The sequence below is a fragment of the Hyperolius riggenbachi genome, chromosome 5, assembly GCF_040937935.1.
Source record: "Hyperolius riggenbachi isolate aHypRig1 chromosome 5, aHypRig1.pri, whole genome shotgun sequence".
NCBI classification, from domain to species: Eukaryota; Metazoa; Chordata; class Amphibia; order Anura; family Hyperoliidae; genus Hyperolius; species Hyperolius riggenbachi.
Window position 1 is genome coordinate 157,898,397 of NC_090650.1, and position 27,992 is coordinate 157,926,388.

General features: G+C 44.1%; 1 protein-coding gene across 1 annotated transcript in view; it reads left to right on the forward strand.

Moving 5' to 3' along the window:
- EEPD1 (endonuclease/exonuclease/phosphatase family domain containing 1) overlaps positions 1-27,992 on the forward strand; it is a 276,122-nt gene that overhangs the window by 151,597 nt on the left and 96,533 nt on the right. Inside the window, exon 2 of the mRNA XM_068236395.1 lies at positions 15,218-15,269. Coding sequence (XP_068092496.1) covers positions 15,218-15,269 — 52 coding nt within the window. The remainder of the gene's footprint in view (positions 1-15,217; positions 15,270-27,992) is intronic.

Genomic DNA, 27,992 nt, shown 5'->3' on the forward strand with positions numbered 1-27,992 from the left:
CAGAAGAACACAGAGGGAGGCACTATTATTATTTATATAGCACCAACAACTTCCGCAGCGCTGTACAGTGCCTTGTCGCTTAGCTGTCCCTCAGAAGGCCTAACAATCTAAACCCTACCATAGTCCTATGTCTATGTATGTATCATGTAGTGTGTGTATCGTAGTCTAGGGCTAATTTAGGGGGAAGCCAATTAACCTATCTATATGTTTTTGGGATGTGGAAGGAAATCTGAGTGCCCAGAGGAAACCCTCGCAGACATGGGGAGAATATACAAACTCTGTGTAGATAGCGGGATAGCTGGGATTGGAACCAGGGACCCAGCACTGCAAGGCGAGAGAGCTATCCACTATGCCACTGTGCCTCTAGTTAAACAAACAAACAAACAAATACAGAACATTTATATCACGATTTTCTCCTGGCGGACTCAAAGCGCCAGAGCTGCAGCCACTAGGACGCGCTCTATAGGCAGTAGCAGTATTAGGGACTCTTGCCTAAGGACTCCTACTGAATAGCTGCTGGCTTACTGAACAGGCAGAGCCGAGATTCGAACCCAGGTCTCCTGTGTCAGAGGCAGAGCCCTTAACCATTACACCTTCCAGCCACCACTAGTTAAAGGTTACCTGAGCGCAAAGCATTAGGAGAGACTGGGGAGCAGGCATAAATGGTGAGCTATCGTGAGGCCCACTGCTCCCGCCCGCTCTCCTCTGCCCCGCTCCTTTCATGCCCGACTCCAGCGACCCGGAAGAGGCTGTCAAAGGGGCTTTAGGTATGAAAGGAGGGGGCAGAGAAATGGTGGTCGTCAGGACAGCTCACTATTCATGCCTGCTCGCTCCCCCAGTTTCTCCTAATGCTTTGAGCTCTGGTATCCTTTAAAAGGAACCTAAAGGTACTGAAAGATGGATCAGGGAACCCACAGCGACACAACAAACAAGCATTTCTTAATCTATATTCCTAGCGCACGGCACACGACGGGCGCGAACGAGAAATCGCTGGTTGTGAGAAAATTTCACACCAAAGTTACATCTTGGGTATGTGCCTTTAGGGTTATTAGAAATGAACCAGAGGAAGACAAGGGCAGGAGGGGAGCTGACTATTTAGGCTGACCCCAAGTCATAGCTGGACAGGGAGTATGTGTGCTGATAAAAAGGCTCCCGGGACTTCCGGTTCCGGCGCCTGTGATGGTGGACGCAGACTAGCGGAGCTCCGATAAGCCAGGCTGCCCGCGGTCATTTTAACACATCAAACCGCTCGGATCTCTTACATCCGAGCTGCACACAGCTCCCACAGTACGGGGACAATCATATGGACCACTACGTTACTCGCCAGACCCGCCAGACCAACTCCCGGGGAGACACGCAGGAACAACAGCCACAAGACAAGATGGCCGCCAGCGCGAGGAAGAGAGGAAATCGATCTGAGGCTGCACACTCACAGCAAGATTGGGCAGAAGATTCTGATGTTCCATCCGAGGAGGGTAGGCGCCTTACACCCCCCATTAACTATAAAACGATGGCCAAAGAAATGATGAAGCTGCTAGCCCCTGACCTGCAGGCCACCGTGGAGACTGCGGTTTCCAGGTCCCTAGCAAGTGTGACTAAAGAGCTCAGGGCCCAAAGCGCTAGAATAGGAGAAGCCGAACAAAGAATTCGGCAGTGCGAACAGGACTGTGACTTCAACATCTCCAAGATAGACTCCCTTATAAAAGATAACGCAGTCTTCCATGCTCGTATAGAAGATCTGGAGAACAGGTCGAGGCGCAACAATCTAAGGATTGTAGGCCTCCCTGAAGCATGCTGCCCTAGCGATATTCCGGAGTTCTGTGAAAAGACCCTGCCGCAGTTGTTAAACTTATCGGGAGACTTCAGAGTGGAGCGAGCCCACAGGGTAGGGCCCCCGAAAAAGAACCCAGCTAAAGCAACCCCCCGGATGGTTATGACCAGATACCTGGACTATAACGCCAAGATTAGAATACTCCGGGCCTTCAAGGCCCTGGCAGAACCTCTCCTATATCAAGAAGCTACCATCAAGCTATTCAATGACTACTCCTTCGAAGTAACGGAAAAACGCCAAGCATTTAACAAAGCCTGCACCTTCCTCGCGCTGAAGAAAGTCAAATTCTCGCTACTTTATCCCGCCACCCTCAAGATTTTTGAGGATGAGGACACCTTCAAAATCTTCAAACACCCCCGGGAAGCGGATAGATATCTCACCTCCAGATTTTCATCTTCTTCCAGACGTTCCACTTCTCCAAACCATTCCCCCGATGTTCCACCGGAATGAGGGTCTGTCTACTTTCTTTAACAATTTTGACTTTACCATAGTCTGACATCTCTCCGCGGACAGTCCGTATAGGCTTCGGATGCTGGGAAGCTCGCTGGTGTCATTCACAGGGAAGAAGAGAAGTCAATCCCTAAAGGTTTAGTGGCTATATACGCCATTGTGTTTTTATAAGCAGGAACTTCAGCTTCCACTACGGTGGTTGTCACTTTACGTGATGGATCTGATCTATCACCCACTTACCAATACTTCTCGCTCCTGCATGTTCCTGTTACTTGTATGTTTACTTTTCTGTTCACAGGTGTTTTGGGGTGTTGCTCTCTCTCTCTGGGTCCACATTTTAGCTTTCTCGTTATTTCAGAAAACTAATATATCTCTTATGATATATTCATCATCTGCATTTGCTCACCGGTGTCCTAGACCTCCATAACATGAAAATTATATCCTGGAACGTCAAGGGACTACGTTCCCCCATAAAAAGGTCCCAAATCCTCCGGCATCTAAAGTCCCTAGACGCTGACATCGCCTTATTACAAGAGACCCATCTGGGCTCGTCCGAGATACAATACTTAAAAAAAAAATGGGTATCCCACTGCTTTGGGTCACCTGCAATCAACAAAAAAGCCGGAGTGATAATTTTAATTAGCAAACATCTTAAAGGCACCGTTGAGCAAACGTATGTCGATACCTTAGGACGATGTGTAGCAGTTAAAGTAGCACTCCCAGGAGATTCTTTCACTATCTATAATGTCTATGGGCCGCATGAAGGGAAAAAAAATTTCTTCCAGCGTCTAGGTACCAAGCTACTAGAAGAAGCTCACCATTTAATAGTAGGAGGGGACTTTAATGAGGTCATGCACCCACTTGAGGATAGAAGATCTGAGGGACGTGGTCCTCCCTCTCACGGACCCCAAGATACATACCTCTCTAAACTCAGTAATCTCTTAACACTACAGGATACCTGGAGATACCTTTCACCAAGTGAAAGGGAATTCTCGTTTTATTCCCATCCTCATAGGTCCTTCTCGAGGATAGATTACCTGTTCACCTCTCCAGATTTTATCCCTAGGCTAATTAAAGCCACTATACATGATGCAGTAATCTCAGACCATTCTCCTATTTCAATAGTCCTAAGCGAGCTCACTCCCAGAGGCTCTGATTACATTTGGAGATTCCCGTCACACCTTTATAGTGACGAGGAGTTTCACCCCCTACTACAGAACTGGTGGCTAGAGTTTAGTGAAGATAATAAAGCCCATAAAAATGACCCTCATTTATTTTGGGACACTGCTAAAGCCGTCCTCAGAGGGCGCATCATAGCCTATGTCAGCTCAAAAAAAAAAAAGTAGCAAAAGAATACACTGCTCAGATCAACAAAGTAAGACAGGCTCTGTTAGAATACCAGAGCTCACACTCACCATCCTCTAGGGAGCAGTGGCTCAAAGCTAAAGCAATAGCAGATAAATGGTTCAAACAAAGAGAGCTCCTCACTCAACCCTATAAAAAACTACAATTCTTTAAGCATGGCAATAAATCAGGCAGACTCTTAGCTAGGTTGGCCAAAGGAGGATACGACCCTTCCCTCATATCAGGCCTTCAGAACGACTTAGGGGAAATCAAGAATCATCCAAAAGATATCAATGATATCTTCTTATCCTACTATAGGAACCTTTATACTAATTCCCATACCTTTAATGAAGCCGTTAGCACAAGATGGCTAGATTCAGCCCCCCTTAAAAAACTCAATGAGGAAGACCTCAATACCCTCAATGCCCCAACAACCACCCCTGAAATAATTCAAACTATTAAAAGCTTGGCCAATAATAAAGCACCAGGCCCAGATGGCCTTTCCTCAGAATTTTTTAAAATACTACAATCAGAAGTCTCCCCTACCCTTACTGAAGTATATAATAGAATCTTGCGTGGTGAACAGTTTTTGCCCTCTGGAAATGATACCTACATTAAAGTAATCCACAAAAAGACAAAAGATCCTACCCTAGCGGAATCCTATAGACCCATTTCACTAATTAATCAAGATCTCAAGGTCTTAACCAAACTAATGGCCAATCGTCTGGCCCTAGTCATGCCCAAGCTTATTCACCCTAACCAGGTGGGCTTTGTGAGGGGCAGGTCTGCAGTCACTAATATCAGAAAGCTGCTATTAATCTTAGAGCAGGTAAAAGCGTATCCTCTAACCAATAAACAGAGCGCTCTTCTCTTGCTTGATGCACATAAGGCCTTTGATGAAGTTCATTGGCAATGGCTGGACTTGGTCTTAATAAAAATGGGTTTCACTAGTAGTTTTCTCAATCTGTTCAGATTAATGTATCAAGCCCCTAAAGCCCGCATCTATACTCCAGGTTTCCTGTCTACGTCTTTCCCCCTCCAAAAGGGGACGAGACAGGGGTGCCCTCTATCCCCCCTACTATTCAACCTAGCCCTCGAACCTCTCGCTAGACTACTAGATAGAGTAATCGGTGGAATCAGGGTGGGAGGGGTCAAGACCACTCAGGCATTATTTGCGGATGATATTCTGCTTTTTCTGGACGATCCTTTAGCCCAGGTACCTAAAATTTTACAATTGATTGCAGAGGTAGGCAGAGAATCTGGCTTTAAAGTCAACAAAACAAAAAGCGAGCTTATGTTCCTTTCTAGTAAATGTAAAATCCCATTCGATACAGATCTTAGGGTTAAAATCACTAAAGGACCAATAACATACTTGGGAGTGCAGGTGGGTAAGGACCCCCAATCACTTTATAATCTCAATATAACTCCACTCATCCAAAAATTAGTCAACCAGCTGCGTAGCTGGGAAAATCTCCCCCTCAGCCTCTCTGGAAGAGCAGCCTTATTCAAGATGATTACTTTTGGTAGGCTCCTATACCCCCTACAAGTACTCCCTTTCCTCCTAAAGCACTCTGATATACAATCCCTAAATAGAGCCACCTCACTTTTCCTCTGGAAAAACAAGCGATCAAGGATAAAACTAAGCAGACTTCAGATTCCTAAGGGCCTGGGTGGTCTCGCCCTCCCCAATATTAGACTCTATAACTTAGCTTGTATGCTGCGCCACATTCGTGACTGGGTATCTCAAACCTCTGGTTTTTCTAATTATAAGCTCGAGGCAGCACTGGTGGAACCCTGGACCCCAGTAGGTCTGCTACACTCCAAATGGTCTTCTCTCCCTGTTCGACTTAAGTACAATGTTATAGTAAAGGATACCATCACCACTTGTAAAGAATGCAGGAAATTATTCCATTTGCCATGGAAGATCACTAAATACATGCCACTTTGGGGTACCCCCGACTTCTCCCCAGGTATGCAACATAACGCTTTCCTGGGTTGGGAGGCCAGGGGCATCACCAAACTCAGTCAGCTTTTTAATTTTAAAGATAAACGCTGGTGGAGCCTTTCTGAGCTACATACCCTGTTTAACATACCTAAAACTGACTTCTTAGCTTACTATCAAATAAAATCCTATGTTAAATCGCACTTAAATAATATCTCCTGCTTGATGGAGATCACTCCATTCGACAGGTTCCTTTTACCAGGAACCGAGAGACTATCCCTTTCGACGCTACACAATGGCCTACTAGCTATTAATGCAAGTAAGCTGGCACAAGACAACTTTAAAAGATGGAATAAATACTTTGAGGTTCCTTCAATAGAAAAACTTATCACGGAAGGCATATCAACATACAGAAAAATCATAATTAATGAAACTTGGAGAGACTCCCACCTTCTCCTCCTCTTCCATGCAAAATATGCTTTTAATATCAGATATTCCACCCCTCCCCAGGGATACTCCCCTGAATGTCCCAAGTGTAATCTCCCTAGGGCCGATATGGTACATTGTATATGGCAATGTCCTCTCATCTCACACTTTTGGGATCAAGTCTCTCGCTTCCTTAAAAGGCTCAAATGCAAGCACACCGAGAAAGACCCCATACTCTACTTATTTCACAACAGGGCTCCTCCACCAACAACTCCAAGTAAAGCCCCATCCGATCCCGATATACTACATGTTGTACTTGCAGCGGCAAAGAAAGCCATCTTGAATAGATGGATATATCCCACCAGCCCGACTATTCAAGATGTAAAAGATGTAATGTTAGATCTATACTCCATGGACATATGTGATACACTCCTTCACAAAGAAAAAAGAGCCAAACATTTTTTCAATAAATGGAAATCCTTTATTTTAATCATGTTTACTCAGGAAGAAATCAATTAGTTAGTCGAACCATTTAAATACTCTTCTTGGTACTGTAATGAAGATCTTCTTGGAACTCTGGGACCATTAAAACTTTATTCCTAACACTCATAGTAGACTATTGTTATCTCTTGACCTTGGCCTGCCCGAAACTAAGGTCAGGTTAAGGAGGACCCAATGGAGAGAGAGCACCCCCAGGGGGGGAGGGGGGGATGGTTGGGATTGGGGTTGGGAATGTTGATAGAGTTTAATTTACTGCCACTTAAATTGTTTTCACTCAGATCCGGACATTCTATCCAGTAGGCTTGTAGTAATTACGGCCTCCCAAGATGAAAGGACTCTTGCACTTTAAGGAAGGCACCGCCCTCTGCTTCATATATTCCTGTTGTGTTGTTATGAATATTCCTAACATCTTGGTGTCATTCGAAACAATCTGTAACGCTGTGAAAACCAAATAAAAATTGTTTTTAAAAAAAAAAAAAAAAAAAAAGGCTCCCTTCCCCCATGATTCCTGTCTGTTTAGCAGCGGACCAGCTCAGACAGTGGATGCAGCAAAAACAAATCCAGGGGGAGAGAGACTCACAGGAAGGGACAGTTCCTGCCTGTCCCCAGGGAGAGAGACCTGCTGGCATCACATGCTTTCAGCACGTGGGACAAGGCAGCCAGCAACTACAGACAATATGAGAGGAGTGCAGAGATTCAGCAGCACAAACCTTTCTGTGCTGGGACTGTGGGACACTGATCTGGCTGTCACTTGTCAGGCTGGCTGCTCTCTGCTCTGCTCGAGAATCGACCTGTCTTGCATCTGTTTCTGCGGTGGCAACAGAGGGCTGGAGGCGGAGCCGGAGTCTGACTGGGCAGGCTGGGAGGGACAAAGGCTGGGCTGAGCTGTATTCAGGAGACTCCACTGCATTGAAGGAGAGAGAGGGTGGTCCGGTAGGCAGAACACTGGGAACGTGTCAGCTGTGCTAGCTGACAGAAAGAAAAAAACACTCTGCATTAGCAGCGAGTAGTCCCCCTGCGTTGCGCTCCTGCCTTCTCCTGCACTCTAGGCAGGAATCTATACTTGCCTTATGGCTCAGACGGCTGTGCTGGAACTTACAACATTCAGCATTACAGCAAACACCCTGTAATCAGCATCTCTAATATGCTGAACAGATGATTTGAAGGCATTTCCTCTCAATTCATCTTTTTAACTATCCAATGTCCTATTCCCCTGAATAGGCTTGTCCAGAGCAATTTTTGAGACCTCTAAATTTGAAGAAGTACTGCAATCAGCAAACCTTTCCCATGAACATTGATTAATGGTTGCATTGTTATAGAATACATTTTTATCATGCAATCTGCAATTCTCCTCAATTTGTTGTTTGCTAAAGACAATAACAATAGCCTTTTCAGCAGCAGCTGTCAAAATGCTCAGTGCACATTTTAAATCTTCAGCCTTGTCTTTCAATTTCTTTACCTCCAAGTCAGCTTTTTGTTTAATAACACCTCTGTGTCACTCTGCTATTCAATGTGCTGCAAAAAGAAGTATATCTTTTAGGATCTGAAGAGCCATGCATTTTTTTATATACCGTATTTTCCGCCATATAAGACGCTCCAGAATATAACCTAGGTGTGTGTCCTCCTGTGTGGCCCATGTCTCCCTCATGTATCCTCCTGTGTGGCCCATGTCTCCCCCATGTGTTTCCTTGTTTCTTCCCATGTGGCCTATGTCTCCCCTTGTGTCCTCCTGTGTAGCCCATGTCTCCCCATGTGCCCTCCTGTGTGCCCCATGTCTCCCTCATGTGTCCTCCAGGGTCGCCCATGTCTCACTCATGTGTCCCCTTGTGTCTTCCAGTGTGACCTATGTCTCTCCCTGTGTCCTCCTGTGTGGCCCATGTCTCCCCAGGTGTCCTCCTGCGTGTCTTATGTCTCCCACTGGGGCCTCCTGGGTGGCTTATGTCTCCCTTATGTGTCCTCCTGTGTGGCTTATGTTCCCCCCCAAGTCCTCCTGTGTGGCTTATGTTTCCCTCTGTGTCCTCCTGTGTGGCTTATGTTTCCCCCATGTGTCCTCCTGTGTCCCATCGTGTGCCTACTCCTACCTGCGTGCCTTCTCTCCCTCCCGCTTGTGTCTCCTGCCCCCTCCCCCCCATGTGTGCAGCGGCAGCTGGCTTACTTATCCGCCATGCCCGCTGGGATTGCAGACCTCCTAATGAGGCTTCTAATGATGATGCGATCAATGCAAGCTCATCACTAGAGGAAGTCGCATAGAGCTGACGGAGATCTGCAATCCCCGCAGGAATGGCACATAGTTAAGCTGCATGCACGGGGGACCAGGAGACACAAGGGGGAGGGAGAGGAGGCACACGGGGAGTGGGCACACAGACAGGGAATCCCCGGCGGGTCGGCGGTTTGTATCGACGGGCGTTTGTAAGTCGGGGACTCCCTGCCTTTGCTGTATAAGACGCAGGGAGTTTTTTCCCCAATTTAGGGGGAGCAAAAGTGTGTATTATACTGCGGAAAATAAGGTATATACTGTAGAGATACCTGTGGTTTCCATCTGCTGCATTTGCATTGCCATCTGTCCGCAGTACTTTCCGCCTTTGTCCACGCTTGTCCTGAAACCAATCGTAGACCAGAAGAAGCATGAGGCTCCCTGCTGGATTGTAAAAAATCAATGTGAATCCTACCTAGCAAAAGGGAAGATTCTCATTGGTCCACCATGGCACACATATTTGTACACTGCCAGTGAGCTAGGTGCAGGGTGAGCCAAATCCTCATTGGCGTTAAATAATATTCCCCCTCCATGTTGTCGCAACTTGGAAGGAAGTGTAATTCGCACCCTTACATGCCCCACACAGTATAACATTACTGCTATTGCGGCGCCTAGTTTCAGCCTAGTTTCAGCACCAACACCAACCACTTTGCTGCCATGAACCAATTAAAATTTTCCCTGATGCTGCAGGATTTCCATTTTTCTTTGGCAAACCAACGGGGTGCCCTATGCTACTTCTGGTTTCCGATTCCCTGCAGATTGAATTGCAACAGATGAACCAAGTCCATAGGACATGTAAGCACTTTCCATGCGGCAACCAGCCTAGTTGTAACGGACATCATTCGTGCCCCGCGGCATATAGTACGTGGGCATGTTTATGACATCACACATGCACCAGCAGACAAGTAAAGTATTTTAATGCATGGGCACTGGGGACACATTTACATTTGAGGGGACAGCGGTTGGGTTTCTGTTGTGTTCGTGATTATGCATGCAGTAATCGCCACATACCTGATCGACCACGTCGACTCAAGATTGCCCAGCATGTCAAATCGATGCAGTCGACTAATTTCGGCCCGCAATTAGTCAATATATCAATCGAGCATGCTTGTGGCACCCCTGATTTTTGTCTGATTCGTCAATAATTATCAAATTAGATGGTCGATTGGAGTGCCTGAAATTTGGCCACCTTTAGTACTTTGGTCTTTTCCCTCACATTTTTCCCCCACTGCAATTCTTTTTATTGATTCTTTTGACACTAAAATACTGTTCTCTATATTCATGCACAAAGTTACTTTTTCATAGCTTGACTCCTTTGCCACACTCAAATCCCTCCTGACTGTGCTTGCAAAATAACGTGTGAAATACCCATATGAAATTTCGTATAATTTTTAGGGAAAGGTCAGGCTAAATAAATTACACACACAAGCTATGTTTTATAATATTATTAATTTAAAAGATAACTTGTATACAACTAACATTCACAGTAACAATGATGGTGAAATTGAAACAAAGTCGATACAGCACACTGGCCTAAACATTAACCAAATATCCTACCCTCCCCCCGAGATACCAAATTATTGCTTTGCTCTATTCATGCCAACTACACAATCAGGCAACAATGTAAACAGAAGCTTCAATAAGCACTGCATATTCAAATTCTCGGAAAACACTTTTAACATTTCAAATACATGTGTACACAAGCATATAAGCTTTACCAGTAGTTAAGAGTAAAATGCACTACACTTTTCCCAGTGCCCCTGTCACTTACAGTAGGTATTATTAATCTGATAGCTCTGATGGGTTTTGGACTAGTTGACCTCTTAATGGGAAATTTTCAAAGTCCCTGGAAGGAATCTATACAAAGGTTCTGTCCAGCATACCTAATGGTGGGTACACACGGGGTACCGCTGTAGCCTGTCGCTAGCACACCGGGGACGTGTGCGCGACAGCTCGGCGACAGCTCATCGCCAGGTCCCTCTGTGCAGCAGCCGTACACACGGCTCACAGAGGGACAGAGATGCGGCGGAAGTTGTCGCCAAAGGTTCCTCCCCCCTGCCGGAAGCTCCGTCCATGGTGAGTGGGTTGCTGTCGCTAGTCCGCATACACACGGTGGACTAGCGACAGTTGCGGCAAAGTTGCGGCGACAGCTGTTGGCGGCGATTGGCCACGCCAATCGCCTGATGACAGCTCTGACAGGCGGCGGTTCGTGGCGCACGCGTTATACACACGGGGGACCTGTCCCCACAACACGCGCGTGCCACGTGGTTGCGGTGACAGTTGTAACTCGTGTGTATGAGGCATAATGCTGCAAACTATTCTGACAGTTGGAGTGTCACTGATGACCATGTAGTGCTTTTTAAAGAAAATTAATTCTTAATTATCCCCCCTGAGGAGTTGGACTAATCAAAAACCTGTCAGAGGCGCTAAATTAATACTACTTTCAACAGCCACATAGGAAAAAAATAAATTTATTGAGAATTTTACTTTGGGACAAATTTACATCTTGTTTGTATGCATACACACATTAGTCCGAATTTTACATTTTTTGTAATAGGCATTTAAACATTTATCATCTAATATGCCTAGATTTTAGGTAATTTTCCGGACTGGGAAAACCGTGTAGGCCCCATTTACACTTAATCAATTGCTCTCAGTTATAACTGAGATATCAACTGATTTTCAAAGTAAGTCCAATGTTTTCCTATGGCACCTTCCACACTTAACGCGTTTTAACTGAAATATTTTTCACAATGCACTGCTATGGAGAAGAAAAAAAAAACGCGTACCAACTCATTAAGTGTAAACGGGGCCTAAGTGTGTGTGAGTTGGTGACTGACTTGATCTGTCATGCCTCTGAAGTCATCTATGCCCCATTGTAACTCTTCACAGGGTGGAGCCTATCCTCTCTTACATGTAACATATACTGTATGTATGTATGTATATATGTATGTATGTATGTATGTATGTATGTATATATGTATGTATATATATATATATATATATATATATATATATATGTTCTTAAAAACTTTTCCTTATGTTTATATTTTTGTTGGAAATATTTAGGGGGTATTAAGCAGATTGTGTTTGAGAGTGTATCTGTCTGGCAAGCTGACTGATTGGCCTTGCAGATTAGTATGAGAGTTGTCATACTGTATAAAGATCACTGCAGAAACTGCACCAAAGAGGAACTGAATTATGCCATATGCTTTTTGTGAGCAGAAGTTGTGGCTGGAGGCTGGAGCACAAATTAATCTCCGCATGAGTGCTCATTATGGAGCTATGGTTACTGTAGAGAAATTATTTTATTTTGTTTTTGAAATTCTTAATAAACAGAGTTTAAAAATGTGGAAACTTCCTAAAGAGCACTTGTATCTACACCTCTCTTTCCCTCTCTTTCAATTTTTCCTTGATTATTGTCATATTACTATAGGCTGACCCATTGTCTGTTCTGGAATTTCCCAATCTACCTACTTAACATGCCCCCCAAAATTGACAGAATGTTTCAAGGACAGCTAGGTATTTAGAGGCTATTTTAATAGTGTAGGAAAACATTTAGGCCCTGTTCAGACTGTCAACGTTTGTAGAACGCGTGTAAATTCAAAGAAACGCAAATTGAAAAACGCATGCGTTTTTCTTGCGTTCAAATGCGTTTTCTATTGCGTTTTGCACACACACGTGACCCGGGAAAAGAGAAAATAATGGGAACCGCAGAGGGAAACGTACACTAAAACACAATAGTACGCGTTTTTGATACGCGTCCATAGACTTTCATTGCGTAAGTTTCTGTGTGTGACAGAACTGCGTGCAGCAATGCGGATGAGAAACGTATGCGTCTCATACGCATACTTGTGAACGAGGCCATTGGAAAGCATTGATAGGCGTTTCTATGCGTATATTGTACCCATACGCGTTCCCTCAAAACGGCTAGGAACGCACATAGTCTGAAAGTAGCCAGGCAATGGAATCCCCTTAGGGCTAAATGCAATCATTGTGCTGTATTCATTGTACATATTTATCATTGTAGTGTATTATCCTGACAAAATGCACCAAAAGCTTAATAGACAATGTCCTGGTTACAAAGCACCCTGTGTTTTTACATACTAACTGCAATTTGTTTCTGTAAACATCCTATTCTTACAACAGGATTGTTGCGCTATATAAATCTAAATAAATAATAATATGCTAGATCTCCTACTTATAATGTAATAAAATTATAATGTGAACTGTAATGTTTTAGAGCATAGAAAAAGAACTTTTTTCTACATCTCTAAAGCCTCTTTTACATGGACAGTTGTCAGTGGTGTGTCCTCCTGTCAACTGCTGCCATGGATCTGCAAGTCGCTTGTACGCAGCTGCAAGCATTTGGCATGGGCAGTGGGGTGGCACTTGTCCCTTGCATGTACACCTGAGAAGACAGCAGACGCTATGGCGGTTTCATGATGTGCAGTAGCTGCACCATGTGTTGACCATGTTGAACAAGTGTGGCTACAATAACTCCCATTTAGCTGCACCACAGAGCAAACTGATAGTGCTCAATCCCCAAGAAATTGGTGGCTGAACTGAATGGCAAGTACTGACTAACTGCGTCTCAGCTGTTCATGTGAAAGACACCTAAATAAGGCTCTCATTTATTTTGATGGACTGTGTTGGGATCATGTTGAAGTCAGAGTCTTCTGTGTTTGTTATTCCAATTAAAATAATAAAATAATGGTTGATGCAAGTAACTTAACCACTTAAGGACCACAGGGTTTTCTTCTGATCGGTGCTGCGTGGACTCTCCAGCCCGCAGCACCGATCAGGAAATAGCCAGGGCTATCAGACTTCCCCCCTTTTTTCCCCACTAGGGGGATGTCCTGCTGGGGGGGTCTGATCGCCGCCGGCTGCCTGCACTTTCCGGGGGGGGGGGGGGCTCTTCAAAGCCCCCCTCCGCAGCGCTTTCCGCCCTCCCCGGCTTTCCCTCCCTCTCCCTGTACCTGTGAGTGGCGCAGGACGGAGTTCCGTCCTGCGCCGGATAGGACAGGCTTCTGCCTATCAGATGCCAGCGATCCCCGGCCAATCAGAGGCCGGGGATCGCCGATCTACGTCACGGCGCTGCTGCGCAGCAGTGCCGTGTGATGTAAACAGCGGGGATTTCTTCCCCGGATGTTTACATTATGCGTGCGAGCCGCGATCGGCGGCTCGCACGCTGTTCACGGAGACAGTCTCCGTGAACTAGCATGGAAAGGCCGCTCGATCGAGCGGCCTTTCCATGCTATACCACTAACGACCCGCCGACGCCTATGGGCGTTAGGCGGTCGCTAAGTGGTTAAAAACATATAGCGTATGTACTCGTACTATAAGTAGAGAAATTTAAGTCAGACTCTCTATATTAAATATAGTACTGGCCTCATTAAAGGACAACCGAGGTGACAAGTGACATGATGAGCTAGACATGTGTATGTATATATTTTTTCTTTCTCTGTCTGAAAGAGTTAAACATCAGGTATGCAAGTGACAGTTTCTGTCCGGGTCGCGACCGGGTCGGACTGGGTCAGACTATAGCATAACCCTCACTGATAAGTAATTACAGCCATAAAACACGCTCCTTTCAATAAATGGCTTCTGAGAGCAGGAAAAAAATAAAAAGGGTCAATAATTCATAGATTTGAGCTCTGGTACACTTCAATGAAGGTGTCATTGAGCAGAGACAATGAAACAGTAAAAACTAGATTTAAATATAAAATAAGAGGGGGAACAGGAACAGGTTAGAGGGTCAAAGGGAGTGCAAGTGGGAACCTAGAGGAGTTACTGGCTGCACTTAGGAGCCAGGAGAGGTTAATGGCTGCAGTTGTTAATTCTTCCTGGTCCCCGAGTGCAGCTGTTAACTCCTCCTGGTCCCCAAGTGCAGCCGTTAACTTTGCTGGATAAACTTCTACTTGAGTCATTAAAAAATTCCACCTTAGGAGGGTCAAATTTTGGTATCGACTTACTCACAAAGTCGACTCATACGCGAGGATATGTGGTATATAAAAATAACTTAAATAACAGTAGTATTGATTTCCAGGGCTTTTGTTTATTGCTAAGACTGTTGTACTATTACTGTTGTATGTTAAAGACCGGTATAGAAGTGTATGTATTATAACGTTGCTATGAGCTGGGCGCAGGGTGAGCCACATGACAGCTCACCCTTCTGCTGCTCAAATTACTAGTGGCTTTAAATACTAGTCCCCCTCCAAAACGTAGTAACTTGGAGGGAGAAGTAATTTGGGGTCTGGCGATCACCAGAACCCTGAATTGCCCTTGTGTGGGGCACACACTATAGCATTACTGCTGCAGTGTTGCCCAGTTTCGGCGCATAGCCCAGAATATCGAAACGTCTTGCTTCAGTATGGCAGGGATTTAAGTTGAGAACAGCAGCTAACTCGGATAGGAGTTGAAAACTTTTACTATTGTTAGTAATATTCTTTTTTTCTTTTGTCTTCAGCATTCACCTGGTAGCTGTTCAGGATCTGACTGATAAAGATGCACTGGAAAAGGTAATTAGCTTTTCTAAAAATGGGGAAAATAGTTACAGGACACCAAGTACTAATTTTTCATACACATGCAGAGGCGGACTGACAACTCATGGGGCCCCCGGGCAATAGGAGATTATGGGGCCCCCATACCAATGTTTCCCACCTTTCACGTTATATTTTTACAGACTAAGATATAATAATTTACTGACAACAGTAAATATGTTATATTGTGATATTTCATACTAATAAAAACGCCGAAAAATGGGTGTGGTCACGCAACAGAATATGGGTGGGGCAAAATATACAAGACCTTAGCAGTGGTGTAAAAGGTCTGCCGGGGAAGTTTGAACTCTGCCATAGTGTTTCGCCCCAAAATACATGTAATCTGACACCATTTCACCAAAAATCCATGCAATTTGGCAGAGGTTCCTCCAAAATACAGATAATATGGCAGTCATTCCCCCAAAATAGACGTTATCTGGCAGCAGCGGTTCCCCCAAATACACATAATTTGGCAGCGTCTCCCCAAAATATGCATAATCTGGCAGCGGATCACCGAAAATACATGTAGCAGCAATGGTTCCCCCAAAATACACAGAATCTGGAAGCAGCAGTTCCCCCATTATACACAATCTGGCGGCGGTTCCCCAAAAAATACACATAATCTGGCAGCTGTTTCTCAAAATACACTTAATCTGGCAGCAGCAGTTCCCCAAAAATAGTTAATCTGGCAGCAGTTCCCCCAAAATAGGTGCCCCCAGTATAGGTAACCAGGTCAAAAGGTATCCCCAGTGGAACTAACCAGGTCTATAGGTTTTCCCAGTGCAGGTATCCAGGTCTATAGAGTGTCCCCAGTATAAGTAGCCTAGTCTACAGGTGTCCCCAGAATAGATAACCAGGTCTATAGATGTCCCCATTTAAGATAGCCAGGTCTATAGATGTCCCCAGTTAAGATAGGCAGGTCTATAGGTGTCCCCAGTATAGGTAACCAGGTCTACAGGTGTCTCCAGAATAGGTAGCTAGGCTTATAGGTGTCCCCAGTACAGATAGCCAGGTCTATAGGTGTCCCCAGTACAGATAGCCAGGTCTATAGGTGTCTCCTGTATAGATAGCCAGGTCTATACGTGTCTCCTGTATAGATAGCCAGGTCTATAGGTGTCTCCTGTATAGATAGCCAGGTCTTTAGGTGTCCCCAGTATATGTAGCCAGGTGTATAGGTGTCCCCAGTATAGCCAGGTCTATAGGTTCCCCCAGCATATGCAGCCAGGTCTATAGGTGCCCCCAGTATATGTAGCTAGGTCTATATGTGCCCCCAGTACATGTAGTCAGGTGTATAGGTCTCCCCAGTATATGCAGCCAGGTGTATAGGTGTCCCCAGTATAGCCAGGTCTATAGGTGCCCTCAGTATATGTAGCTAGGTCTATAAGTGTCCCCAGTATATGTAGTCAGGTGTATAAGTGCCTCCAGTATATGCAGCCAGGTGTATAGGTCTCCCCAGTATATGCAGCCAGGTGTATAGGTCTCCCCAGTATAGCCAGGTCTATAGGTGCCCTCAGTGTATGTAGCTAGGTCTGTAAGTGCCCCCAGTATATGCAGCCAGGCTTGTAGTGTCTCCAGGAGGGGAGACAGCCAGCGAAGGAGGGCGATTTGCATAGCAGCGGAGAAGGGGGGAAGTTCCCCCCCCCCCCCTTCTCTCACCTTGGGGCCCCCCTTCCTGGCTCTCCCCTCCAGAATCTGTAAAGTGTCGGCGCAGCGGGTAGCGGCTGACAGCGGGTGGAGACTTACCGCTGTTCAGCCACCGGAGGGAGCGCTGATCTGTGTGCCACTAGTCTGGGCTTGAGAAGCCCAGACTAGTGGCACACAGATCAGCGCTTCCTCCGGTGGCTGAACAGCGGTAAGTCTCCACCCGCTGTCAGCCGCTGCGCCAACACTTTACAGATTCTGGAGGGGAGAGTCAGGAAAGGGGGCCCCAAGGTGAGAGAAAGGGGGGGGGAAACTTCCCCCCTTCTCCGCTGCTATGCAAATCGCCCTCCTTCGCTGGCTGTCTCCCCTCGTGCTCAGGGCTCTCTGGCGGGCGGCGGGCCCCCCCTGACCACGGGCCCTCGGTCCGTGCCCGAGTGCCCTAATGGTCAGTCCGCCCCTGTACACATGTTCATAATGTAAATGAGTGGTTAGCATAGCATAGTGGTGAGTTAAACTGGTCAATTAATTTCAGATTTGATCTTAAGTCAATGGAGTGTGTGCGAAAAGTACTTTTCAAGGTGTTCTTAAAGTGGACCTGAAGGGAAAAAGTGCCCCTAGGGATTACTTACCTGGGGGGGGGGGGAACCTCTGGATCCTAAAGAGGCTTCCCCTGTCCTCCTCAGCAGAGTCAATCCAGCGCTGGCACCCCCGAAAGTCGCTTGTGCGCTCAGGCGTGCTTCTGGCTCCGGCAGAAATAGCTGAGCCTGATTGGGTCCACTCTACTGTGCAGGCACAGATGCCTCATGCCTGCACATTAGAGTGGACCTGATCGGACTTGGCGACTACTTGGAGCACTACTGCGACTGGTGACTGAGATTGTTATTGAACTTTTGGGGCTGCTAGCGCAGGATCAGGTTGGCTAAAGAGGATGGGGGAAGGCTCATTGGGATGCAGAGGCTTACCCCTCCTGAGTAGGAGAGGACTGGCCAGGGGGGAAGGGCCAGATTTCCACCCAGTCCGCCTCTCATTTAATGATTTAGGGCTGGTGCAGGGCCTGTTGCATTAGGTTTTTGTATAAGGCAATGTGAAACACTAGGCTGGCTGAGGGAAATAAAAGTGCAATTACAAAGCAATTAGAGGGCGGGCAAGCTGGTAAATGTACACAGCAAGATGCAGAGCAGAGGCTTGCCTGGAGGGCATAGAGAAAAAACTCTGTCTGCTCTCTCACCATCATAGCTCCCAACTATCCCTTTTTTGAAGGGACAGTCCCTCTTTGGACATTAGTGTGTGTGGGGGGGTGAGCCTTGGGAGTTAAGGTGGCCATACATCTGTCGACTCTGTGATCCACCAACTGTTTTGATAATTACTATGGTATTAGATGAAAATCTGTGCCACTACAAGCATTCCAATGGAAATTGGTCAAATCTCAGATGCTGGGAAAGTTCAGGCTGATGTGGCTGATCGGGTGAGAAGCGGTAACGCTGTGCAATAATCACAAACGACAGACACGACGGGAACCCCTGGCTGTCATCCCTCTGAATATATTATGTGACCCCCGATGACTGTGCATTTATACTTTACCTGTCATGTTGTCCTGCAGGTGTCCTTGCTGTATTTCTGCATGGGCACCCCCTGTGATTCCCAGCATATAGCAAGTGGGGCGGGTGTGTGACGCCATTTGGGCTAAGGCTGCCGAGAACACAGGCCTCTAGTTTGTGTTTTCCCCCCAGGCCAAAAGGTCCCAGTCCTCCCCTGCTCCTGAGGTAAGTATCTGCCTTTTTTTTTTTTAAAGGAATACTATTGATTCACATATTTTTTTCAATTGACACAGGAATTGTTTGGGAAGTGCTGCTAAGTACTGGTGTATACATTTTAGTAGCAACTTCTTTGTTTATTGTTAGCAAAATACTTTCAAAGTTTACTGACGCCAAAACTGACGGCTGACTGAGCCATGAGGAGAGGGGAAATTCCCCTCACACTTGATCAGTTAACTCTATGGGCTCGATTCACAAAGCGGTGCAAAGTGTTTGCACGCTGGTGAAAAGGCCCTTATCACGCCTAAAGTCACTTTAGGCATGATAAGAAGAAACTCGCGCGAAGTTGCCGCGCGTACGCGCGTAAGTGCGCGCGCAGCAACCGACGCTTCGCGCGAAGCTCGCATTAAGCCCTATGGGACTTTGCGCGCGCTCTCACGCGCGTACGCGCTTACGCGCGGTAACTTCGCGCGAAGAGCAGGAAAAATCGGTGATAACTCAGTGGTGAAAAGGTCATCACGCCTAAAGTCTTTTAGGCGTGATAACTGGGTTATCACCGCTTTGTGAATCGAGGCCGATGTGTAGCTCTGTGTGTGACAGAGAGAACAGCTGCAGCTCCTGTGTCCTGTGTTTCTGACTGAAGTGTCTGAAGAGAGCAGAGGAAATGTAACTAATGGTCACAGCTTTTCATACTGTTTTTGCTTTCAGAGTTTGATACGTTTGATATTTGCTTTCTGTAGTCTGATATGCAACTCTGGCTGTGCATTGAAGCAGACACCTCTTCTGCAATTGATTTCTCCCAATATAGCTAAATCCTACCCTCAATAAATTATAGTTTTTGCCTCTGATATTTAACATGAAAAGTAGGAAAATGTTTACACACTGTCATTTTAGAACACTTGGGTATCGATAGTATTCCTTTAAGTTAAAGGTGTACTTTAAAGAGAACATAAGACAAGAATCGGTTCAGGTTACTTACCTGGGCCTTCCTTAAGCCCCCTTATGGCCACTCGTCCCTGGCCGTCTCCCGCAATAGTGCCCAAAAGCTTGGCTGAGTCGCGCTTTGTCGCGAATGCGAGTTGCATTCCCTGTTGTGCTCCCGTCCCTGGGAACGTTCTGTGCCTGCGCAGAACGTTCCCAGCTGCGATGAAACACAACTTGGCCAGGCTTTTGGGCACTACTGCGGTTGACTGGAGCCACCCGGGGAGATGACGACTAGCGGCCTCAAGGGGGCTTAAGGTACACTTTAAGTTCAAGTCCTGGCACAGTTTCATGTTATGCTTGCAAATTAATATCTGAAGCCTTTTACATTTTTACTATTATGCAAAAGAGGCTGCCAACTTTAACATTCTGTTTTCCAAGCAGTTAAGTAATTTATTGTGTGTGTGTGTGTTTGCTGTTTTTTTTGTCACTTTGAGGCTCAAATCAGTAAAATTTTTCTGAACATTCAACAACACAAGGAAGTGAACAACCCAAGACTTGTTGTTTAGGTTAAATCCGTCAGCACCCCTGAGATCTATTGTCAGGTTTGGTTGGAGGTTTCAATTTCAAGCTGTTCTGGGTGAAAACTAAAGATACCTTTTGGCTGAGGGCCCTGGGGAAGCAAAGCTTGCCAAGAGCGGGTGACCTCGGTTTAGCACAGATCTTCAGCCAGCCATTGTTTTTGTGCCTGCAAGTAGCTGTTCTCAAGGGTCTGTTTCAGGATAGGAAAATAAGATCTTGTTGAGTCACTTGAATATGTAATAAGATTTACTTTCCTAATCTTCTGGTTTAAAGATTAAGTGGCAGATCAGATGGGTTGCATACATTTTACATGAGTGTTGTTTCTAGCAGTATACGATAATCATTATGACATCTGAGCCTGATGTTATGTAAAGTTTATAATACCATGGTCGTCACCTTACGTTAGTAATTTTTATTTAAACTGTGCACCTGTACATATTTTCTTGGACCATCAGCTAAGTTAAGTAATGGACCATAATTAAGTAATTCCATGTACTGAAAATATTTTCCATGTGTCTCTTTATATCTTAATGCTGGCAAAATGTTGTTTGTTTTGTTACTTTACCCTTCATTATGTTTTGTGAAGAAGTTTCCAGATGGAAACTTGTCTTGTTGTAAATAATGTTCTATAATAAAAATAGCGTTATCAAAAAATATCTTGGCTCATTTTAAAAATAAACTGAAAAACAACAGCACAAAAATACAATCATGAATAGTGCACATTAAAATTGTTGCTGTTATGATTTTTTGTTATTTATTACCTTTTTTAGTGTGAGAATATATTCCATTACTCTGTTAATAAGATTTAGGCATTAGCATTCAGGTGGGAGGCTTCAGTTGGACGCAATCGCAATTGCTTGTGTGTGTGTCAAATTTAGCCTTCAGTACGGAGGCAGTGTTGGTGGGCTTTCTGGATGTGAGAGGTCCAGAGCCTGGGTGTGAGAGGTCCGGGCCCACCTGCACTCCCCTCCAGGTATCGCATGTTGGCCTTAGGGCCCCGGCCAGTGAGAGAAGTCCGGGGCCCCTGGCCATCGTGTGAACCAATCGCGTGTTTTGATAGTAATAAAATCTCAGTTTATTATATAAACAGTACAATTATGCAGTCATAAGAATAGGAATGAAATTACTGTATAAATAAAATCAATGTGCACTAGTAAGGTAGTATTGATGTACTAGTAGAGTGTAATACACGGATCGGTTAGATCTCCATATGCATGTACAATGGGTAAACAAATCTCTCTGCACACAAACACACATGTGCAGTCTGGTAATATTGCTAAAAAAAAGTGGATCGCAGACTGGCTGCAAAACTAAGTGCAACTAAAAAAAATGTAAAAAAAAAATTCTAAAAAAAAAATTCTAGTAGAGAGTAAAAGGCAGGTGATATAACCAAATGATTATTTCCTCCAGAGTGCTGAAGTCTGTAAATTGTCCTCGATTTTTATTGATTGCATTTTTATTGATTGCACTGGATCAACAGGGATATGTGAGGGAGCAGGCTGTTGTTGTACTTTGTTCTCTGGTTGAACTCGATGGATGTTTGTCTTTTTTCAACCCAAATAACTATGTAACTATGTAACTATTCCTATTCTTTTTACTGCATAATTGTACTGTTTATATAAATAACTGAGATTTTATTACTATCTATTATTATCACCCAGCACTATCAACTTTTGATATTACTATTCTATTACTCAACTATTTCTGCTGTTCTTTATGTGGTGATCATATCAACAATGCATTAAAGCAAACGCACATCACTGGGAAGAAAGGTCTGTCAATATTTTCACACTGTAAGGTCCCTTTTCCATGGGAGGCGGAAAGCAGAGAATTCACCCTCTGCCAGATGCCCCTGTGCACCAGCCAAGTCCTTTCTGGTGCTCAGTATGGTGTTGTATAGGTAGCCCATTTATGGATATAAATCAGTGTGGCTGCAGCCATGCTAAAAAATGAGAAGTCATGTTTATCGCAGCTTAGTAACATTATAGCGTGTCAAACGATGACACGTGCGGTGTCACAAAACGTGTCTGGCAGCTGGGATGCTGAACTACCCTATAAGCACGCAGTTCAAGTATCTGTGGAAAAGGGGTTTACCTCTCAAAAAACCAGCCACTAAAAGTGCCATGGTCTTTCTAATGGATTTCTCATTGGTAAAGACATTAAATAAGAAACCTGCCCAAACACAGACACAAATAGCAATACAAATCCTCCCCAAAAAGTTAGCCTTTCCCAACTCTAGCGCTGCGTAATATGTTAGAGCTTTATAAATACAATAAATAAAATAATAAATAAATAAACTCTATACAAATCTATAAACACTAGAATTGGAGCATATCTTATTGCAAACAGGGATATTGAACCATCCAGTATACGAAGTTCTTCCTTCTATCATAGGTACAGTGGAAACGTATAACTATTAATCAAGATGATATCATTACAATAGTGGGTGTATGGCAGCAGGGCATATATAAAGTGTTTAAGTGAAATTATGGTGATTTTTGATTCCTTGTTAACAGCATCAAAGTCCCGTCTTGAATGGGATGATCTATCCTTGAACTATAATTCTCTTCTTTCCATCCTTCCATACTAGGCTACAGTCTCAGACCAGTATAATCCTCTAGCCAATGGAAAGCAACAGAATTCCATAGCAAATTAATGCTTAGTTTAATTTTGTTTCAATTATTTTTATTGAAGATTTTATACAGTTGGAAGAAAGGGTATAAGCAGTTTACAGTAAAATTGTAATGACAGGTAATGCATTAATAACATTTCACAAAAACGTCCGTGTATTTCAGGTTAGAGCAATCATGTGAGATTACAGACAACAATGTAACGCTTGTTACTAACCATTCCTTACATTCGATCTGGTTGAGGGCCATATCCCTGTATTAATGCTAAGGATTCTAAATAAAGTTCTTTGGGAATCACAGGGAGTGTGTTAAATGAGAGTATAAACAGGAGATTTAACAATAGGCTATTAGGCAGGAAATCTACCAACCGTCACTAACCCAACAGGGCCGATTGGAGACAAACCTGGATCCACTTGATTGATACCCATGTGTATGAGACCCATCCTCCAGCGAGGACAGGCCTGCTTCTTTATCTAGCGAGAACTTTTGTTCCCAGTGAGTTAGGTATCCAATATCACGTATAGTCTAAGAAAAGGCTCTTAAGATTAAAGCCTTCAATCAGGCCATCTTAAAGGACTATTGCATTTACAGCGTAGCATAGTTGGTTGTGCTTAGCAAGAATATCTTCAGGAAAGGTAGGAGCGTGAAGTAAAGTACAAAGGTAAGGATAGAAAGGTGAAGAGGCGTTAAGAAAGGCAGAGGAGTTAAGAAAGTATAAAGGTATTAGATGTTAAAGATGTTAGAGACGAGGAGTGTTAAAGCCAAATTCTAACGTGTTAGGTGCCAATGGAGACATCCGGGTAGAGACATCATTGATTGTCCACCATTCTTATCTGTTCAGGGCTTAACAGGTAAGCGAGTAAGGGGTCCCAGATTTTATGATATTTTTTTATATTATCGTTCATATGAGCTCTCAACTTTTCAAAGAACAATATATTACCAAGTCTGTTTTTAATAGCTTCAAAAGATAAAGATGGAGTATTCCAAGCTGCTGCTATTTTAATTTTAGTCACCGCAAAAATATAATTAACAAGGGCATTTTGGGCCATAGTTAAATTTGGGTAAGGGCATCCCAATAAAACGTGAAGGGGGTTACGTGAAACTTGTGTGTTAATTAAAGATGATGCCCAAGTGCATACTCTTATCCACAGTTTGCGAACTTTTTTGCAATTCCAGCATATATGTGCGAAAGAGCCTGTTGTTCTACATCCTCTAAAGCAAAGGCCTGAGAAGCGTTTATTGTACTTGGCCACTCTAGGAGGGACCAAGTACCATCTAAATAATACCTTGTAGTTTACCTCAACCAGATCGGCATTTATTGATATTTTGGGGATATTTTCCCAAATATCACACATATCAGTATAATCTATCTGTAGGCTGAGGTCTTTCTCCCAGTTCAGTATATATTCAGGTTTGCTCTGTGAGTGAGTGAGAGTTAGTTCTCTATAGATAAGTGAAATAACCCCTTAGGAGTAAGAATTAGTGTCACAGATGTTTTCAAAAAAAGTCCTACTTGTTGGGGATTCTACATTTGTGAGGTGCTGTTTTACGAAGTGGGATATCTGCATATAACGGAATAATTCAGAGGATGGAAGTGTTGATTTCTCGCGTAAGTAATCAAAAGATTTAATACCAGAGTTGGTGACAAAATCTTGAATCCTGTGAAGTTTAGCAGAGATCCACCATTGGTATGAGCCAGGGGAGTTTAAGGATGCTGGGAAGGAGGGGTTACCCAGGAGGGAGAGAAGTGGTCTATGGGCTGACATTAGGCGGCCGGAATATTTGCAGCTATCCCACACCTGAAGGGAGTGTTTCACAATGGGGTTATCAATTTTTGCACGATATGCTGGTGTAAGCCAGAGAAGGTTATTAATATTGATAGGTGCGGTGAGCTGGTGTTCAATATCTACCCAAGCTGGTCTATCATTTTCTGAGTGCCAGTTAGTCAGAATAGCCAACTGAGCTGCTTTATAATAATGGGTAATATTGGGTACCCCCATCCCTCCATCCGTCCTCAGTCGATAAAGATACGTCTTTTTGAATCTTGGTTTCTGGGCACCCCAGATAAAACTATGGATTTTTCGCTGTAAAGATTCAAGGAAGGAGGAAGAGAGGGGGATAGGTAACAGTCTAAAAGCATACAATATTTTAGGAAGAAAGGTCATTTTTATGGCCGCAATTCTGCCCAGCCAGGAGATAGAGTACCTCTTCCAACACTCCAACAGGTCTGTCAATTCCCTTACCAGTGGGGGGAAATTATATTGAAAAAGCGTGTTGTAAGAATTAGTAAGGTAGATACCAAGGTATGGGAGTTTATCGAAATCCCAGTCGAACTCGAAGGCATCTTGCAATGCTTGCATCAATGGAGGCGGAAGGGAAACATTCAGAGCCCTTGACTTTGCTGGATTAAAACATAGCCCTGAAATTGCTCCAAATTGTTGTAGGATCTTGTTTAGAGCCAGGATGGAACTGGTAGATCGTGAGATGCAAACTATCGAAACTATCAAATCATCTGCGAATAAACCAACTTTATGTATTCTCTTCCCCAATGGTATGCCATTCACCTCTGAACTATTTATAATTTGTATAGCTAGGGGCTCAATTAAAAGCGCAAATAATAAAGGGGAGAGGGGGCAGCCCTGACGGGTTCCTCGCAATATGGGAAAGGGAGAAGATTTGAAGCCATTATAGGCTACTGTTGCTACAGGATGCGAGTAGAGAGCTTGGACCCATTTTATCAAGTTGGAACCAAACCTCCAAGTTTCAAGTGTTGCTATGAGATAAGGCCATGAGACGGAGTCGAACGACTTAGTTATGTCTAGCGATAGGAGCATTGCCGGAAGTTGGGAGATGTGGGCTTGGTGTATTAGATGAAGAAGGCGTCGTACAGCGTCGCTTGCCTGTCTGCGTGGCATGAAGCCTACCTGGTCATTATTTATGAGTGGGGTTATTGCTGAATTGAGACGGGTAGCTAGGACTTTTGCTAAGAGCTTAATATCTATATTTAATAATGAAATAGGACGGAAATTGGACCATTTTGAGTGGTCAGTATGAGGTTTCGGGATCATAGTAATGGTAGCAGAGACTGATTCTGTGTGAAAATGGGCACCTTTGAGAATACTATTAAAAGCTAGCACTAATCTTGGGGCAAGGATATCCTTAAATTTTTTATAATATGAAGCTTTGAAGCCATCTGGCCCAGGTTGCTTATTAGGTTTGAGAGACTTGATAGCTTGCTGTGCTTCACCTAGAGTGATTTCTTTGTCCATAAGGTCTTTCAGACCCTCTGGGAGTGCTGGAAGAGGCACATCTGATAGGTAGGCGTTTATTTCGTTTATTGAGGATTTGTCGGGGGAGTTATACAATTTTGCCAAGTTTAGTTGGAAAGTTTCGACAATTCTAAGTGGATTAGAAGTGAGCTGATTATGTTCAGTTTGCAAAGTAATGGGTTTAAAGGACGAGTCAGGCTGTCTACGGCGGTTAGCTAGTAGTGTGTCCAGCTTATTATTTTTAAGATCAAATTTTAGTTTCGAGTACGAAATTTGTTTTTCCGCCCTTTCTGTCAAGCAAAGATTGAGTGCGATTTCTGTCTTCCGTAATGCATTTTTAGTGTCTGTGTTGGGGTTGCTCGAAAAGAGGGCATGTTGTGCTAAATAATCATCTTCTAACTTAGTGAGTGTTTGCTGTCTGTCTTTTTTCCGTCTGGAGGCGATCTGTATCAATATTCCCCTTATGACCACTTTATGGGCTTCCCAAATAGTGAGATCTGACACGTTTTCAGATTTCTCATTAGCGGTAAAATAATTAAGTAGTTCTTGTTGTATTTGTCGGACTACATTTTCATCCGTGAGAAGATAATTGTTTAGCACCCATCGAAATTCAGTAGGGCGTTGTACAAGGGAAGAGATTGTCAGGATATTCATATCATGGTCTGACCACGGGGTAGGGTGGATAATAGCTGATTTAATCTGGGGCAGGGTTGACAGTTGGGTCCAACAGTGGTCTATCCTAGATGAAGATGCATGTAGGTTGGAGTAAAAGGTGAATTCCCTCTTAAAAGGATTAAGTTCTCGCCAGGTATCTATTAATTGATAGGAGGAGAAAAGGTTACGTAGCGTCTCAGTTTGTTTTGTGTCTATAGCAGTTGAAGGATTGGATTGGCCAGGAAGTTTTTTGTCCCAGACTGGGTTGAGGCAATGGTTAGTATCTCCGCAAAGAAACAACAGTCCTTTGCTATGAGTCATGGTGACTTGTAAGAGGTGCGAAATGAAGGGGGCCTGCTTTACGTTAGGGGCATAATACGAGACCACCGTAAATTGAGAGTCTTGCAAAGTGCCCGTAACCAGGACATACCTACCTTCTGGATCAGCAATTGTTTTAGTTGGGACAAAATTAAGGCCATTTCTGACAGCAATTAGTACCCCTCTCTTTTTAACTGTAGCGCTAGCATAGAACACCTGTTTATAGTCTTTATAAAGAAACTTGGGTTCATGGTCAGTAATGAAATGCGTTTCCTGGATACATACTATATCAGCATGTAGCCTCTTAAGTTGCTGGAAAGCTTTAGTTCTTTTTAAAGGAGAGTTAAAGCGGACCCAAACCAAACATTTTTTTTTATTAAAAATATTTAGTTGCACCACTCTGACACATACAAAGATAAATAAACACTCCTTCAAACCTATGATCATTTCAGTGCATGCTTTTCACCCTTCTCTTTTTATATCTAGGGTTATACTGGGGGCAGCCATTAGCAATTCCTCCATTGCTGGACACCATCTACTCCACCAGTTTGCCGGCAAAATCCCGGCAATTTGAAAAGAAGGGAGGGGTTCCTCCAATAAATGTAAAATATTTTATATTTGTCATCATGCAGCTGAAAAAAGGCTGCTATTAATTATTATATATTAGAAAATAGGTTTTATTTCTGAAATCTTGTATTTTTAATTTGGGTCCACTTTAAGACCCTGTGCATTGACTGATATTATTTTAATAGGATGAGTTATGGTGGCTTCCAAACAAACAGCTTTTTAGTAACACTCCCCGTCTCCAAAGGAAAAGTGGAGAAGAAAGATGAAAGAGAGAAAAGTGTGGAAAGGACAGGTATGGGGAAGGACAGAACTCCCCATAGTAGTAGCGTAAGGATATTGGACTCACATAGTGTTATCCCAATTGGT